This window comes from Anabrus simplex, chromosome 1 (assembly GCF_040414725.1).
Source record: "Anabrus simplex isolate iqAnaSimp1 chromosome 1, ASM4041472v1, whole genome shotgun sequence".
Lineage (NCBI taxonomy): Eukaryota > Metazoa > Arthropoda > Insecta > Orthoptera > Tettigoniidae > Anabrus > Anabrus simplex.
In genome coordinates, this window is record NC_090265.1 from 1,435,370,428 (window position 1) to 1,435,387,709 (window position 17,282).

The 17,282-nt window shown below is 39.6% G+C and overlaps 1 protein-coding gene across 1 annotated transcript in view; it reads right to left on the reverse strand.

Annotated features, from left to right (window-relative positions):
• Positions 1 to 17,282, reverse strand: part of LOC136860311 (follistatin-related protein 5) — a 707,690-nt gene that overhangs the window by 231,860 nt on the left and 458,548 nt on the right. Inside the window, exon 3 of the mRNA XM_067138749.2 lies at positions 14,233 to 14,460. Coding sequence (XP_066994850.2) covers positions 14,233 to 14,460 — 228 coding nt within the window. The remainder of the gene's footprint in view (positions 1 to 14,232; positions 14,461 to 17,282) is intronic.

Genomic DNA, 17,282 nt, shown 5'->3' on the forward strand with positions numbered 1-17,282 from the left:
GGGTTTTTAATTATTAAATTGAGATGTGGAATTTAACGAGGCCACAGAACTAATTGCAAGTAGAGAGTTATGCAGACGTATAGTTCCTTGACAGGGGCTTGCAGACTGTGTGCTGAAAGGCATAACTAGAGGCATGATTTTTTAGCATTAATTTTTGAACGATTTCGCGAGAAGGATAAATAATTTTCGCGTTATTTCGCGAAATATATATTGCCGTACCGCTTTATTTTCACTTTAATGAAATTCTAAAATTAATCATGAAAGGTTTCATAACTATCACTGATCGTTGATTGTGGAGTTTTAATTTATAGACTGTACATACCTGGCACATACATTTGAAGCCATTTCAGGACTGCAGGGTCGTCTACCTTCTCCAGCGGGTTGTTGGCTTTGAGTAGCATCGCTGTTGTTTCGTGAATAAATTCTATTTTTTCACTCTTGGCTTCCTTTTGCGAATCTAATGAGAGTTCTATTGTTGCCTGCCGTTTCACTGTTGGAGTGCTAAATTTACGTTCTGAATGTCCCTTATTTAAAAACAATGTTTTGAGACAGTATTTTTTTTCGCCCAGTCAATGCGAACATTACAAAATTTACACATAAAAATATTGCTTTCCGAAACGTATAAACCTTCACTCGCAAACTGTTTAGCTCTGCTGTGCACCGTAACACTTGTCGAGTGACCCATCTTCGCTACTGTCTGTGATCACTTTCTTAATTTTACCGACCAGGCCGAAATACACCAGTCAATTGTGCTGCTTGTAGACGTCATTAGGGATTCCAGGATTGCACAATGTCTAGTTTTCAACTTGTGTATCTTATTGTAAATATCATTGTTATCATATGTAAATATTAATACTTCTTTAGCATTAGTCACCTCCTCTATCTGGAAATTTTCCTTGTAGCCGACAATCTTTACATACTTCTGACTGAATACTTCTGCCTTTTGAAGATCCTCACATACACACTCTCCTTGTTCATTAATTATTCCTGCAATGTCCTTCTTGGACCTGTTTCTGCCTTAAAATACCTATACATACTCTTCCATGTTTCACTAAAATTTGTATGACTGCTAATTATGCTTGCCATCCTGTTATCCTTAGCTGCCTTCTTTGCTAGATTCAATTTCCTAGTAAGTTCCTTCAGTTTCTCCTTACTTCCACAGCCTTTTCTATTTCTTTCCAATCTGCACCTCCTTCTTAGTCTCTTTATTTCTCTATTTTAATAAGGTGGGTCTTTACCATTCCTTACCACCTTTAAAGGTACAAACCTGTTTTCATATTCCTCAACAATTGCTTTAAACCCATCCCAGAGTCTGTTTACATTGTTATTAACCGTTTTCCACCGATCAGAATTATTCTTTTAAAACTGCCTCATGCCTGCTTTATCAGCCATATGGTACTGCCTAATAGTCCTACTTTTAAAACCTTCCTTTCTACATTCATTTATTTGTAACTATGACAAAAACAGCTTCGTGATCACTAATACCGTCTGTTACTTCGGTTTCTCTATACAGCTCATCTGGTTTTATCAGCACCACATCCAGGATATTTTTCCCTCTATTTGGTTCCGTCACTTTCTTTAATTTTCGAGTAAAACTTCGTCCTTATGGAAGCTCGAATCGACTGGGAAGTATTTGATCCTGTCAAAAAATTAATAAGTGATAACTAGAGCCCGGATTTCCATGCAATATCAAATCTCAAAATATGCATACATTCATGCACTATCATATGGCAAAACATGCACAATAAACTGGAAAATATGCACTATCAAAATTCAGTTCCTTTTGAAACATGAACAAAAACTACCCTAATTTCTCCAAATTGTCTTGATTTAAGCTCATCCGTTTATCATTCAGCACATACTTAAGCACAGAAAATTATATTTTTACGTCACGAGAAGTGATAGATGCATAATTCAATGAAGACATTTGGACAAAGTGAGGTCAAATTGTACGTCTTTTGCATTTTCACCACAATACGTCTTTTATAAGCTTGACGAATTCAACATCAGGATTTGAACGAATTAGTTTGTTCAACTTATCTCTATCTGCGGCAGCTGCTTCTCCATGCGATAATTGCAGACACATTTGAATGTCCTCAATAAGTGGTAACGATTGCTTGCTGCGATAACACAGACGAGTGACGATTGAGAGTTCCGGGTAGGACATTCCAGGATAACAACGGTAGAGGGTTCAATGAAAAACCAGAATTTGTAAGCTGCTATCCCAGTAACGCGGCGCCACAGAAGTGCGATACAAGGTTTCTTTTGTTCGTCTAACAGACGAAAAATGAGCCGTCAATGATTAATACACAATTTACGGTTCAATTTATAGCAATGTACAACTGTAAAACTGGGACACCTTATTCCTAAGAATTAGATTTCGACGTGGGGCCTTCCGACTTACGTCTTTTTTTACTCAAGCAACAGATAAGAAAGTGTTTGGTTAATTACATTATACTGTAGGACCTGTACCGTATGTAGGCTACTAACTATGGTTGTCACATAGGATGCCAGGAATACATTCTCTCCGTCTCTCAGTAATAGACATACTGTAGCCTACAACGTGAAAAATTGTCCCAAGTTCTGTAAACTAACATTCAGAAAATGCACTATGATGCAAGTTAACAATATATATGCGTCAAAGTCAGAATAAAAGTCATATTATGCAATATTAAACGTCCAAATATGCGCTATTAAATCCAAAATCTTCCAAATATGCATTATGCATGAATTTTCTCCGAAAAATGCCAAAATATGCAAACATGCACGGAAACAGAACGGTTATTTGGAATTGTTAAGCCGTAAAACGAATATTTGCAAAGTTTGAGAAGTGTACCTAGCTTATTTAAAAACATGCATTTGCATGGAAATCCGGGCTCTAGTGATAACTATATGTATTTAGCCGTCGCACTATAGGTACGATGTACAGGATTTCAACTGTCAATGAGACTGACCCCCTCCCGCCCTCCACCACTAAGAGATATAAAATCTGGATTGTCACCATTCATCTCAGTTACCCAGAAAACTGTAGATTCGACACTGTTTTCGATTATTTTTATATCTCACTCCCCCTCACCCACACCCCAAAGGGGGCTGAATATGAATTTTAAAAAATTCGGAGTGTCACTAATTATTTCAGCTACCACGAAAACTATTGATTCGATAATATTCTAGATTATTTTTAAACAACCCCCCTCGCCGCCTGCCCATAAGGGTGCTAGGGGTGTCTTACCCTCACGCGGTTTGTCTCCTGATACTAATTGATAAGTGTACCAAGTTTGGTGAAATTGCTCCAGTGGTTTAGGAGGAGATGTGTCATTTACACACCCACACCCACACACCCACGCACACACATACATCAATTTTTATATATAGTAAGAAGAATAAGAAGAAGATAATATTTTTATATGTAGTTTTTCGATTAATTTTACATCTCACCCCCTCCGCTCCCCACTTGGACTTGCAAAAAATCTGGAGTAATACTATTCATCTCAGAGACCCTGAAATGTATGGATTCGAAACTTTTTTAATTATTTCTACATCTCACCCCCCTTTGCTCCCCACCTAAAAGGGGGGCTGGACTTTAAAAAATTCTAGAGTATTACTTTTCAACTCAGCGACCCCGAAAACTATGAATTCGACACTATTCTCGATTATTATTGTAACTACCCCCCCCCCCTTGACTCACTCCCTTAAGGGCGCTAGGGATGGCTTACCCCCCACGGTGATCGTCTCCCGATAGTAAGTAATACGTGTTCCAAGTTTGGTTGAAATTGCTCCAGTGGTTTAGGAGGAGATGTGTCATTTACACACACACTTCCATTTCTATATATAGAAAGATTTTTATACTCGTACTTCACCCCCTTTCCATCCCCGCCCAAAGGAGTCCTATGAGTGACTTACACAACAGTATATTTTTTCCAGGTATTAAGTCTTATTTGTACCAATTTTGGTTGGCAGCTATGCCCAAACGTACATACATAATCTTACTACTCTAGAATCCTGGAGCTGACGTTGCCAAGGTTAAGGCAGTTCATTTCTTCATCAGATTCCTAGAGCAGGGGTAGTGTGGTGCAAATATCTCCGTAAGGGTTGGTTTTAGGGCCTTAAAACATGGTTTTCGGGCCCGTAGGGCTTACCGAGTTTTGTTCTTTGCCTCAAGAGGATTAAATTGAGCTTTGTCTCGTCCTTATACGACAAATTCGATATTTTGCCTATAATAGTATAAAACCGTTGTTTTCCTATAAAACCCCCGTTTTTTCAAAGATTTTAAAATGATATGCATATCGAAACCTTCCCCGGGGTGAGTATACTCTAAATATGAAGTTTGGTTGAGATCTATCCAGCCGTTTCGACGTGATGGTGGAACAAACAAACAAACAAACAAACAAACAAACAAACAAACAAACAGACACGAACAACTTTATTTATAAGATTCTAAATCCGTGTCAGCACTACCCTTTCCCGATCTGTACACTCCAAAGACATCAAGTTGCCTATTTTCTTTAGAAATGAGCCTTACCCCTAGAATTTCATGTTTCTCATCTTTAACTTTTTCGTAGATTACAAATTCTTCTTTCACCAGAATGAATACTCACCCTCCCACCATTCCTATCCTATCTCTACGATACACACTGCAGTTCCGTGAGAAAATTTCTGCATCTATTATATCATTTCTCAGCCATGATTCAACTCCTATTAAAATATCTGGTAAATATACATATCTACGAAGTTACTTAATTCTATTCCTTTACAATACTTCTACAGTTCAACACTAACATTTTTATGTCATCCCTACTTGATTTCCAGTTCCCTGTTCCCTTATCACCGCTCCCTAGGCCACCCCGTTTCCCTGAATGTACCTCCCTATTACCCTTCTAAACAAATTTCCTAACTTATTCGTAACACTGTGATTTAAGTGAAGGCCATTTGAGCGCAAATCCCCAATCACCCTCCAGTCAGTATCCCTCCTACACAGAATTCCGCTGATAACAAACTCCGCTTTCTTAAGCTTCACCTGTGCTACCGTATCGTGTACTTATCGCTTTAATTCGCTTTAATTCGCAAACATGATATCCATATATTCTTAACCGGAAACATGTGATTCATAAAGATATAGCAAAATTGCTTCAAAATATATTTTGTCGCGTTTATCGTTAATGCGAAAAAAATCATGGCTCTAGGCATAACGGTCTACAATGAAGATGTATTTGTAGCTGATGCATGTATATCAACCTCTTGTCGGTAGATCAAACGACACTTAAAATAACCCTATGCGACCACATTTTGGTACCTCAGTGTTTCTAAAAACCGCAAAAGTAGTTAGTAGGACGTTAAACTAGTAGCATTATTACTATTAACACTATACGCCGTTAGAACAGGCTTCCAACAAATATGCGTTGCTATCTTCACCTTCATTGTCAAAAGGGTCCATGGGGTCTTAGGATCGATTCCAGATCGGGTCGGCGACTTAATAAGCTCATGTAGATTCTGATGATGCTTGTTTATTAAAGGGGCCTAACATCGAGGTCATCTGCCCCTAATGGTACGAAATGAGACGAAATGTTATGACAATTTCAAAATTCATAATCCTCCACCGACCGACCAGAATTCGAAAACGTGAGGACCAAAAATGAATGGATGGATATGAAGTTTAAAAAACATCAGTGGAACCGACCCGCAATGCCCCACATCCCCAGAAACTAGAGTTAAACAATAGTGTTACTGACCAAGGGACTGATTCTAAAGCACAATACTGAATCGATGATGCTTGTAGTCGAAGCAGGTCCAAAATTCAGGTCATCGGCCCCTCATAAAGGTACTTACCGCTAGGAAAGTAGAACCATGCTATTTGTCATGTTGCGGTACTAATCAAAAGTAGCGTAGACTCGGGGTATTCCACACATTATGGTACTATTCACAGGTAATGTAATGCGCACATGTAATACAGACCTATGGTGTTTCGCACATTGCGGCGCTATTTACAGGCAACGCAAATCTGTGGCGTTCCTCACATAAGTGGACTAACCACAGGGACTCGCACTATACCGTGTTGTTCCTCACATGGTGGGTACTAAGCATAGGCAAGGCAGAACCATGGTGTCGCTCATATACGAATCACAGGTACTGTAAAATGCATCCTGAGCCACACATTGTCGCTACTAATCACAAACCTATTTTGTACCTAACATAGTGGTACTACGCGCAAGTAAGAGCGACCCATGGTGTTCTCTGCGAGATGGTACAAATTACAAGTAGTCTCATGGTTCTAATTTGATCATCCCTTGGTCGCTCCTTTTAGTCGCCTCTTACAGGGAGGGTATACCGTGGGTGTATCCTTCTTCTGCGCCCCCCATCCACAGGGTGTCATATAGATTCCTCTGGCCCGGCGACTAGGTGTTCATGTTCGTATTAATACACATTGCTTCATCTTCACACAACACATCTCACTACCAACCAAGATAAAATATCCACGCAATAGTGAGTGCATCCCTCCAACGTAGGATTGGCGTCAGGTGGGCTTTCCTGCCGTAAAACAAAATCCACGCAAAAAGTACCAATCCCAAAAATAAATAAATAAATAAATAAATAAATAAATAAATAAATAAATAAATAAATAAATAAATAAATAAATAAATAAATAAATAAATAAATAAATAAATAAATAAATAAATAAATAATAATAATAGAATCAGAAGAAGAATTACAAAATGTGACCACGCACAAGAAAGGAAGTAAAATTGTCGCTCTCCAGACGGGTTCGTAATGCAATTCCCCCAGGACGGTCAACAAGAAAGATAATCATTTCCTTTTCCCTAGCCTTTTTCCCGATTCTGATATGGATGTGGCCTAGTTTTACTGCGAATGTTGTCCGGCTATGGCTAAATGGTTAGCGTACTGGCCTTTGGTCACAGGGGTCCCGGATTCGATTCTAGGCAGTGTCGGGAATTTTAATCATTATTGGTTAATTTCTCTGGCACGGGAGCTGAGTGTATGTGTCGTCTTCATCATCATTTCATCCTAGTCATGACGCGCAGGTCGCCTAAGGGAGTCAAATCGAAAGACCTGCACCTGGCGAGTCGGTCATGTCCTCGGACACTCCCGGCACTAAAAGCCATACGCAATTTCATTTCATTACTGCCAATGTCAGGGGGAGGGATGCATTCACTATTGTGCGTTTCTGTAGAGGATGCTGGTTTGGTGTATTGTATGTGGATAAAGAGATGTGTATTAAGACGAACACTAATACCCAGTCCCCAAACCAGAGGAATTTACCATACGCAGTTAAGACAACCAACCACCTGGTCTTAAAACCCTGGACAAAACCAAAATGAGCCTGTTTGCCTCCAGCGATCCTAAAAGTAACTGGGTTAAGCCATGCCTGCCAGCAATCCAACCTACGGCCCTCGTAACAGAAGACCAGTACGCTGAATTTTTGTGAATTCATTAGACAGAACACCAAATTGCCGACTATGCATGAATGGTGAGAGACTATCTGAAGCCAAATTCTTATGTCAAATATTCCACATCTACAATACTGTAAAACGTTTTTATTGTTAAGACTACATTCATCTATAATATTGAGACATGTTTCGTCCCGCTTTCGGGACATCTTCAGTCAAATAAGAACAAAATCCATTTCAAAATATAGTAAGGACAATGTTCAACTATTTGATAAAAGTTACACCCATGGGCAAGTTATTTCTAAGACTTAAAAAAAAAAAAACAACAACATATTACCAAAGGTTTTAGGAGAAGTCGCCAACACGTCACGTTGCAACAATGATGCAAAGACTTACTATATTCTTAAAATGGGTCTTGTTCTTGTTTGACTAAAGACCTTTTGCTATTGCCTTGACGTCGCATCGACACAGATAGGTCTTACGGCGACGATGGGACAGGAAAGGGCTAGGACTGGGAAGGGAGCGGCCGTGGCCTTAATTAAGGTACAGCCCCAGCATTTGCCTGGTGTGAAAATGGGAAACCACGGAAAACCATCTTTAGGGCTGCTGACAGTGGGGTTCGAACCCATTATCTCCCGAATACTGGATAATGGCCGCACATAAGCGACTGCAGCTATCGAGCTCGGTATTAGACAGAAGATGACCCGAAAGCGGGACGAAACATGTCTGATCATTATAGCTTAATGTAGTCTTTACAATAAAGACGTTTTGCAATATTGTAAAGGTGCAATATCTATATAAATAAAATTGATCGTGTCTGTTTGTTTGTCTGTTTGTTCCACCATCACGTCGAAACGGCTGGATAGATCTCAACCAAACTTCATATTTAGAGTATACTCACCCCGGGGAAGGTTTCGATATGCATATCATTTTAAAATCTTTGAATTCACGGGGGGTTTATAGGAAAACCAGAATGGTTTTTCCACCATCACGTCGAAACGGCTGGATAGATTTCAACTAAATTTCATATTTAGAGTATACTCATCCCGGGGAAGGTTTCGATATGCATATCATTTTAAAATCTTTCAATACACGGGGGTTTATAGGAAAACCAGAATGGTTTTTCCACCATCACTTCGAAACGGCTGGATAGATCTCAACCAAATTTCATATTTACAGTATACTCATCCCGAGGAAGGTTTCGATATGCATATCATTTTAAAACCTTTGAATACACGGGGGGTTTATAGGAAAACCAGAATGGTTTTTCCACCATCACGTCGAAACGGCTGGATAGATCTCAACCAAATTTCATATTTACAGTATACTCATCCCGGGGAAGGTTTCGATATGCATATCATTTTAAAATCTTTGAATAGACGGGGGTTTATAGGAAAATGAGTATACTCATCCCAGGGAAGGTTTCGGTATGCATATCATTTTAAAATCTTTGAAAATACGGGGGGTTTATAGGAAAACCAGAATGGTTTTTCCACCATCACGTCGAAATGGCTGGTTAGATCTCAACCAAATTTCATGTTTACAGTATACTCATCCCGGGGAAGGTTTCGATATGCATATCTTTTTAAAATCTTTGAATAGACGGGGGTTTATAGGAAAACCAGAATGGTTTTTCCACCATCACGTCGAAACGGCTGGACAGATCTCAACCAAACTTCATATTTAGAGTACACTCCTCCCGGGGAAGGTTTCGATATGCATATCATTTTAAAATATTTGAATACACGGGGGGTTTATAGGAAAACCAGAATGGTTTTTCCACCATCACGTCGAAACGGCTGGATAGATCTCAACCAAATTTCATATTTAGAGTATACTCACCCCGGGGAAGGTTTCGATATGCATATCATTTTAAAATCTGTGAATACACGGGGCGTCTATAGGAAAACCAGAATGGTTTTTCCACCATCACGTCGAAACGGCTGGATAGAACTCAACCAAATTTCATATTTAGAGTATACTCATGCCGGGGAAGGTTTCGGTATGCATATCACTTTAAAATCTTTGCATACACGGGGGGTTTATAGGAAAACCAGAATGGTTTTTCCACCATCACGTCGAAACGGCTGGATAGATCTCAACCAAATTTCATATTTACAGTATACTCATCCCGAGGAAGGTTTCGATATGCATATCATTTTAAAATCTTTGAATACACGGGGGGTTTATAGGAAAACCAGAATGGTTTTTCCACCATCACGTCGAAACGGCTGGATAGATCTCAACCAAATTTCATATTTACAGTATACTCATCCCGGGGAAGGTTTCGATATGCATATCATTTTAAAATCCTTGAATAGACGGGGGTTTATAGGAAAACCAGAATGGTTTTTCCACCATCACGTCGAAACGGCTGGATAGATCTCAACCAAACTTCATATTTAGAGTACACTCATCCCGGGGAAGGTTTCGGTATGCATATCATTTTAAAATCTTTGAAAATACGGGGGGTTTATAGGAAAACCAGAATGGTTTTTCCACCATCACGTCGAAATGGCTAGATAGATCTCAACCAAATTTCATATTTAGAGTATACTCATCCCGGGAAAGGTTTCGATATGCATATCATTTTAAAATCTTTCAATACACGGGGGTTTATAGGAAAACCAGAATGGGTTTTCCACCATCACGTCGAAACGGCTGGATTGATCTCAACCAAATTTCATATTTAGAGTATACTACTCCCGGGGAAGGTTTCGATATGCATATCATTTTAAAATCTTTGAATACACGGGGGCTTATAGGAAAACCAGAATGGTTTTTCCACCATCACGTCGAAACGGCTGGATAGATCTCAACCAAATTTCATATTTAGAGTATACTCAACCCGGGGAAGGTTTCGATATGCATATCATTTTAAAATCTTTGAATCCACGGGGGTTTATAGGAAAACCTGAATGGTTTTTCCACCATCACGTCGAAACGGCTGGATAGATCTCAACCAAATTTCATATTTACAGTATACTCATCCCGGGGAAGGTTTCGATATGCATATCATTTTAAAATCTTCGAATACACGGGGGTTTATAGGAAAACCAGAATGGTTTTTCCACCATCACGTCGAAACGGCTGGATAGATCTCAACCAAACATCATATTTAGAGTACACTCCTCCCGGGGAAGGTTTCTATATGCATATCATTTTAAAATCTTTGAATACACGGGGGGTTTATAGGAAAACCAGAATGGTTTTTCCACCATCACGTCGAAACGGCTGGATAGATCTCAACCAAATTTCATATTTAGAGTATACTCATCCCGGGAAAGGTTTCGATATGCATATCATTTTAAAATCTTTGAATACATGGGGGGTTTATAGGAAAACCAGAATGTTTTTTCCACCATCACGTCGAAACGGCTGGATAGATCTCAACCAAACTTCATATTTAGAGTATACTCATACCGGGGAAGGTTTCGATATGCATATCATTTTAAAATCTTTGAATACACGGGGGGTCTATAGGAAAACCAGAATGGTTTTTCCACCATCACGTCGAAACGGCTGGATAGATCTCAACTAAAATTCATATTTAGAGTATAATCCCCCCGGGGAAGGTTTCGATATGCATATAATTTTAAAATCTTTGAATACACGGGGGGTTTATAGGAAACCAGAATGGTTTTTCCACCATCACCTCGAAACGGCTCGATAGATCTCAACTAAACTTCATATTTAGAGTATACTCATCCCGGGGAAGGTTTCAATATGCATATCATTTTAAGATCTTTGAATAGACGGGGGTTTATAGGAAAACAAGAATGGTTTTCCTATATTTTCTCTTATACTATTGATTTTCTGTAAACTTCATTTACCGTACGTGAAACGTCTCTTCATTATAAACAACTTTCGTTACGTTCATAATTTACCTTACTCTTTACATGACGGAGAAATTTACAATTTTCTGCTGGTACCATGCTCTGCATTGAGTGACCGACAGACCGACAACGAACCTACAGGTTACCATGGCAACGTCTCTGACTGCATGCCAGCAGGAAAGTAACGTATTGCCATTTTCCTCATCATGCTTTTAAATTCGTGGTTGTTCCTTGGGTAGAAGGCAAGAGAGGCGTTAATCGGCCTATCTGCGGGATATTGGCGGAATATCGTTGGTTGTTATAACCGCCTTCGAATAGATTAAGTAATAACACCATTAGTCATCTTCTTATTATTTGTTTACCTAGGAATCAATGGACCTAAATTTCTCCTCTGTTACCGTTTTATTACATCCATAACTCACACTAGCATAATTTATTGAGGGGCATTTGATTTTCCAATACATTAACTTGGCATTTATAATCCATTTTCTATTACTTTCAACTTTCTTAACTGTATTATTTTCTTCCTTAATTACGCCGTATGTACGCGAGTGCTACAAACTACTGGATGTATTTCCACCAATACTCATATTTAGAATACACCTGTCCTTGATAGGTTTTAGGGCAAATATTGTTTCTAAATCCCTTAACTGACTGGGGGTTTATACGAAATCGAAACAGTGATTTTGCACTTCCACAAAATATACACAACCAACGTTAATTTAAATCTACCTGCCTTGGTAGAAATTAATTTCTAAACCTCTTTCCTCATGTGCATCATTTCGATACGAGGATTAATAAGGGAGATATCATTAACGGACCGTTTTTTTTGTACAAGTCCCATCGGACTTAACTCACGAGCGGGTGCGTGTAAAGCGTATTCCTTACAACTTGAAAACTACTGAAGACATTCGAAAAAAAATTCATATTTAGCATCCACCTGTCCAATGGTAGGTTTTAAACGTAAATAACATTTCATGTTCCGGAATGGACTGGCGGTTTATAGGGAACCGAAATGGTGATTTTATTCTTCCACAATATATACAGAACAAGACCAACCTGACTGGAAATCGACCAAACGTGATGGAATTCCACCTCTAAACCTTTTTTTCATGTGCATTTTTTCGTCAGGAGGATTAATAAGGGAGATATCATGAATGGTCAGTTTTGCAGGTTAAGTCCAGCGGACATAGCCAAAAAGGTGTTTTACATGGAGCAGATTCCTTATCTATATAAATCAAATCGTAACGACTGTGTGCCTCTACACTGACTATTTTGGCGAAATTTTCGTACAGCTTTCCGTTTAAGGGGTAATAATGACCATCTGCATAATTTTTGTTTAGTTTCCTGAAAGTCCTAATTTTTACCCGCCTCACCCAAAATCCAGATTGCGGCATAATCTGCCAGAAGAAAAAGATAATTGAAATTTGACAAAATTATACGTTTTAGCCTGTAACGAACGGAAAACATCCAAGATCATTAAATTTTTCACTTTTTATCCCCGAAGAATATCGAAATATGCAGGCAATTTTAATGACGGTGCAGACCTTCGGAAATTCCTATCACATAACAGATTGCACAATCTCCGTTCAATTTGGAATGATCTACAACCTTGGTCTTATGACTTTTTGCGGTATCTGTATCCCTTTTACGTTTGATTTTTCTCTATTAATGGATGTTAAGTCAATTTGGAATTTTCACATGCATAATTCATACTTTCAATTACTTATATGAAATACAGAATCATCATACTCTTCAAAAAATTGGCCCACCCAGTAGGCATATGTGAGCTAAATGCTGTGTATGTAGCTGTCACATAATTATCCGAAAAGTAATGTAATGTGAGATAATCTTACAAATCCTTTACCCTGTTCCACGTTTCTAACTCAATCTGACCCAAGAATAGAAGACATATCATAAGACCAGCCATTTAGGCCACTAAATCCGGCGTGTCTTATGGTATAATCCTTTGTCGATATGACGTACGTTTAGTAGCAGTTAATCTGTAAATGAAGGTCTTCAATATTGTAAACACGCATATACTTTCGTATGTCGATCTATATATATATTCACTGATGTCGATTTGTAGCGATCGAGAAAGGGTGGGTCTGCTATTGTAATCAGTACTCCCCACACCGAATTTGACTGGCAGTATGAAAGGGTTCCTTCTCCAACTCCTGTGTAACTGTCATTAGTAAGGAAGGTCTACAATTGTAATGCATAGTTCACTTCTCGATTTGACTTGCAGAAGGCAAGTGAGCATGCAGCTTTGTTTAAAACTCCCCTACCCGATTGTGTTTGGCAGTAGGCAAGGGTGCCCGCCATTATAAAGAAATGTCCTCATCTAAAATGTGACTGGCATTAGGCATAGTGGCCTGCTATTTTGATGGAAACTCACCAACTTGGTGTGACTGGCAGTAAGCTGGCTGGAAGTAGGAAAATGGGCCTGGCATTATAATGATAACTGCACAACTCAATTTCGAGTGATAGTAGGGTAATTGCCTGCCATTATAATAAAAACTGTAATCTGTCTGGAAGTAGGAAAGGGGGGCTGCCATTTTAACGAAAACTCCCCAAATCGATTTTGTCCGCATAGTAGGCAATGGGGCCTGCAATTATAATGTAAACTTCCCAACTCGATTGTGAATGGCAGTAGGCAAGTGAGCCTGCCGTTATATCACAAATCCATAACAAACACTTTACATTGGAAACAACGTACGGGGACCTCCCCATGCTCTTTCTCGGATAACGCTAAGAGACATGCAATTTTAAAACAATCTTATTTACTGCATGTACACTATTTACTTCGATATTCGAATACAATGTAGAATACCGTAGCGAAGCACGGGTACATTCGCTAGTTTGACATAAGGATTTTATAAGTTAATACTTATGACAATACGAGCTCAAGTTTGAAGTTTATTATGTGCGATATCTAAAGCCATGTCTAGAATATCTGTAAGCAATCTACAGTAACCAAAATTACCACTCACCATCATGTGATCGACGTCGAACGCAGCTGAGCGTGTGATCAACAGCGATGCTCCTCTCTTCTAGACAAGCAGCCCGGTGAAGTTCGCAGTGGTTAGCGTACAACTGACCGTCCGTCCCACAGACCAGCTTGTGGTGTTTGTGGCACCGTCTCTGACACACGCACTGTGCCACTCCCCGGGATAGCTGACATTCACGTCCCTTGCCGCAGTACTTCACGAGGCACGGATCTGAAAATATAAGCTTCATTAGCGGAAAACATTCACACCATAGAAATATAATTTACTTGAATAAGAGAGGTGTTTACAATACACATCTGAAATAATAGTTATTCTGGAGATCACATGGAATAATTCAGTGGTATTAGTAATTTAAAAAAAACCTCTTCCAACATACTACTGTTATGGTCTGTTACCGTATTGTAATGAGGGGGAGTGAAGGCCGTGGTAATAATAATAATAATAATAATAATAATAATAATAATAATAATAATAATAATAATAATACCGAGCTCGATAGCTGCAGTCGCTTAAGTGCGGCCAGTATCCAGTATTCGGGAGATAGTAGGTTCGAACCCCACTGTCGGCAGCCCTGAAAATGGTTTTCCGTGGTTTCCCTTTTTTCACACCAGGCAAATGCTGGGGGCTGTACCTTAATTAAGGCCACGGCCGCTTCCTTCCCACTCCCAGCCCTTCCCTGTCCCATTGTCGCCATAATACCTATCTGTGTCGACGCGACGTAAAGCAACTAGCAAAATAATAATAATGGTATTAATAAAATACACACCAATGACAACTCAAATAGAAATTAGGAACAAAGCAGTGGAAGCAATGACTAGGAATGCCAAGAATAATGTTTGAAATCTATCTCGGAATCAAATGAGGAACAAAATAAGTGTTGAGCTTAGGAACTCGGGTTAGGCTCAGAAGCAGGATTGCCAAGGCAAGAGAAAAAAGCACTGATAACGTTGATAACAAAATCCATTTAAAGCGAACAATACCAAAATTTACAAATTTACGAGCGATCTACTGATCTTTACAAATATTGATGTTTCCCAAACATCGCACATACTTTATATAAAAAGGACAAATATAGGAGAAAAAAAGGGAAATCGGGGAAGGGATAACAGGCACAGATAGCCGTCCAAAGGCAAAGTAGTAAACTAACCTGAAAATAGCCACAACCCTTTACATGATTTTAAACATCAAGCGGAAGGAAACGTTACTTGCGGAAATATCCACAGAATACTTCAAAAATGAAGTTTGTTTTTTACACACGTTGAAAATACACATTTCAATAATGAAAGAACATGAACAGAAAACTGCATCCGCTGACTGTCTGTGGGCAAGTGGGAATAAATATTAGCAATGTCCACAAGGTTATCGAAAGTTTCAATTACCCGATATGGCTGTTAATAGTGCTTAAATAGTGCAGAACGGAAAAACAAGTGAATGGATCAAAACATAGTTCATGTTTACAGACGAAGCGGACTTAAAGGCAATGGAAACCAAACACACCTCACGAAGCTTGAAGCCTTACTCATCATGCGTAGACCGGTGAAGAAAGATGGAGTTTTTGCTTGGAAACGGCATGCTCCCCATTAACCATTTGGTAAACAAAAGTTCTCATTTGTCAGATTTTATAGCATAAATAAAAATAGCAGTCATACCTCACATCCAAGTGCATTATACCGGAGCAGGAAGAAGAAAACGTATGTACACAGCTTCATAAGAAAAAATAAGATACTCGTTGCTCCACCCTCTACACTGGCTTGAAGTCCATCTCAGTTGGATATGAGTAAAGCCGGGGTTATATACGATAGTGCGGAGGGGGATAAATGAGTGGAGGAGGGACCAGCACTTTCTGGAAGAATTTTAAATATTACGAGAACATGCGTCAATGGAAACAGCTGAGCTCTTTCTTGATTCCGTGGGTGGTGGTGCATGGCCGTTCTTAGTTGGTGGAGCGATTTGTCTGGTTAATTCCGATAACGAACGAGACTCTAGCCTGCTAAATAGTCGCATCCGGTATCCGTTCGTGCTACCGGAGACAACACATCTTCTTAGAGGGACATGCGGCTTCTAGCCGCACGAGATTGAGCAATAACAGGTCTGTGATGCCCTTAGATGTTCTGGGCCGCACGCGCGCTACACTGAAGGAATCAGCGTGTCCTCCTAGTCCGAAAGGACCGGGCAACCCGTTGAACCTCCTTCGTGCTAGGGATTGGGGCTTGCAATTGTTCCCCATGAACGAGGAATTCCCAGTAAGCGCGAGTCATAAGCTCGCGTTGATTACGTCCCTGCCCTTTGTACACACCGCCCGTCGCTACTACCGATTGAATAATTTAGTGAGGTCTTCGGACCGGTGCGCGGGATCTGCTTCGCGCAGTTTCCGATGTGTCTGGAAAGATGACCATACTTGATTATTTAGAGGAAGTAAGAAGATGAAGGTTATGTGTGTGCGCGGCGTATTTCCATTTCTCGTAGATATCGGCGATCAGGTGAGTCCATTACACTACCAAAAGTAGTCTTCGAGGTGCTACATTCAGATTCCTTCTAAATTTCACAAGCAGGCAGCTGACCTTGTGTGCATTACAAAAGTGGGAACCGAATGTGCCTAAATTATTATCTTTGTTTATTTAACGATTTATGTTGTGCAATTACACTGACGGAGAAAATATCCAAACACCATGAAATAAGGAATGTAGGTAAGGAAATTTTGGCAATATATTTGTCGAGGTAACGTATTTTATTGATTGAAGGTATAAGACTACAGGTTAATATCTGCGCGAGAAAATCCATCGCAAATGTGCCATGCTGGTCCATTAATAGCCACTGTAATCACCTGACTGTTGAATGCAGCCATGCAAACGTGCATGCATTGTGTCGTACAGGTGACGGATATCAGCCTGTGGGATGAAGTTCCATGCTTGTTGCACTTGGTCGGTCAATACAGGGACAGTTAATGCCGGTTGTGGATGACGCTGGAGCTGTCGTCCAATGTATCCCATACGTGCTCGATTCGGCACAGATCGGGGGATCGAACAGGCGAA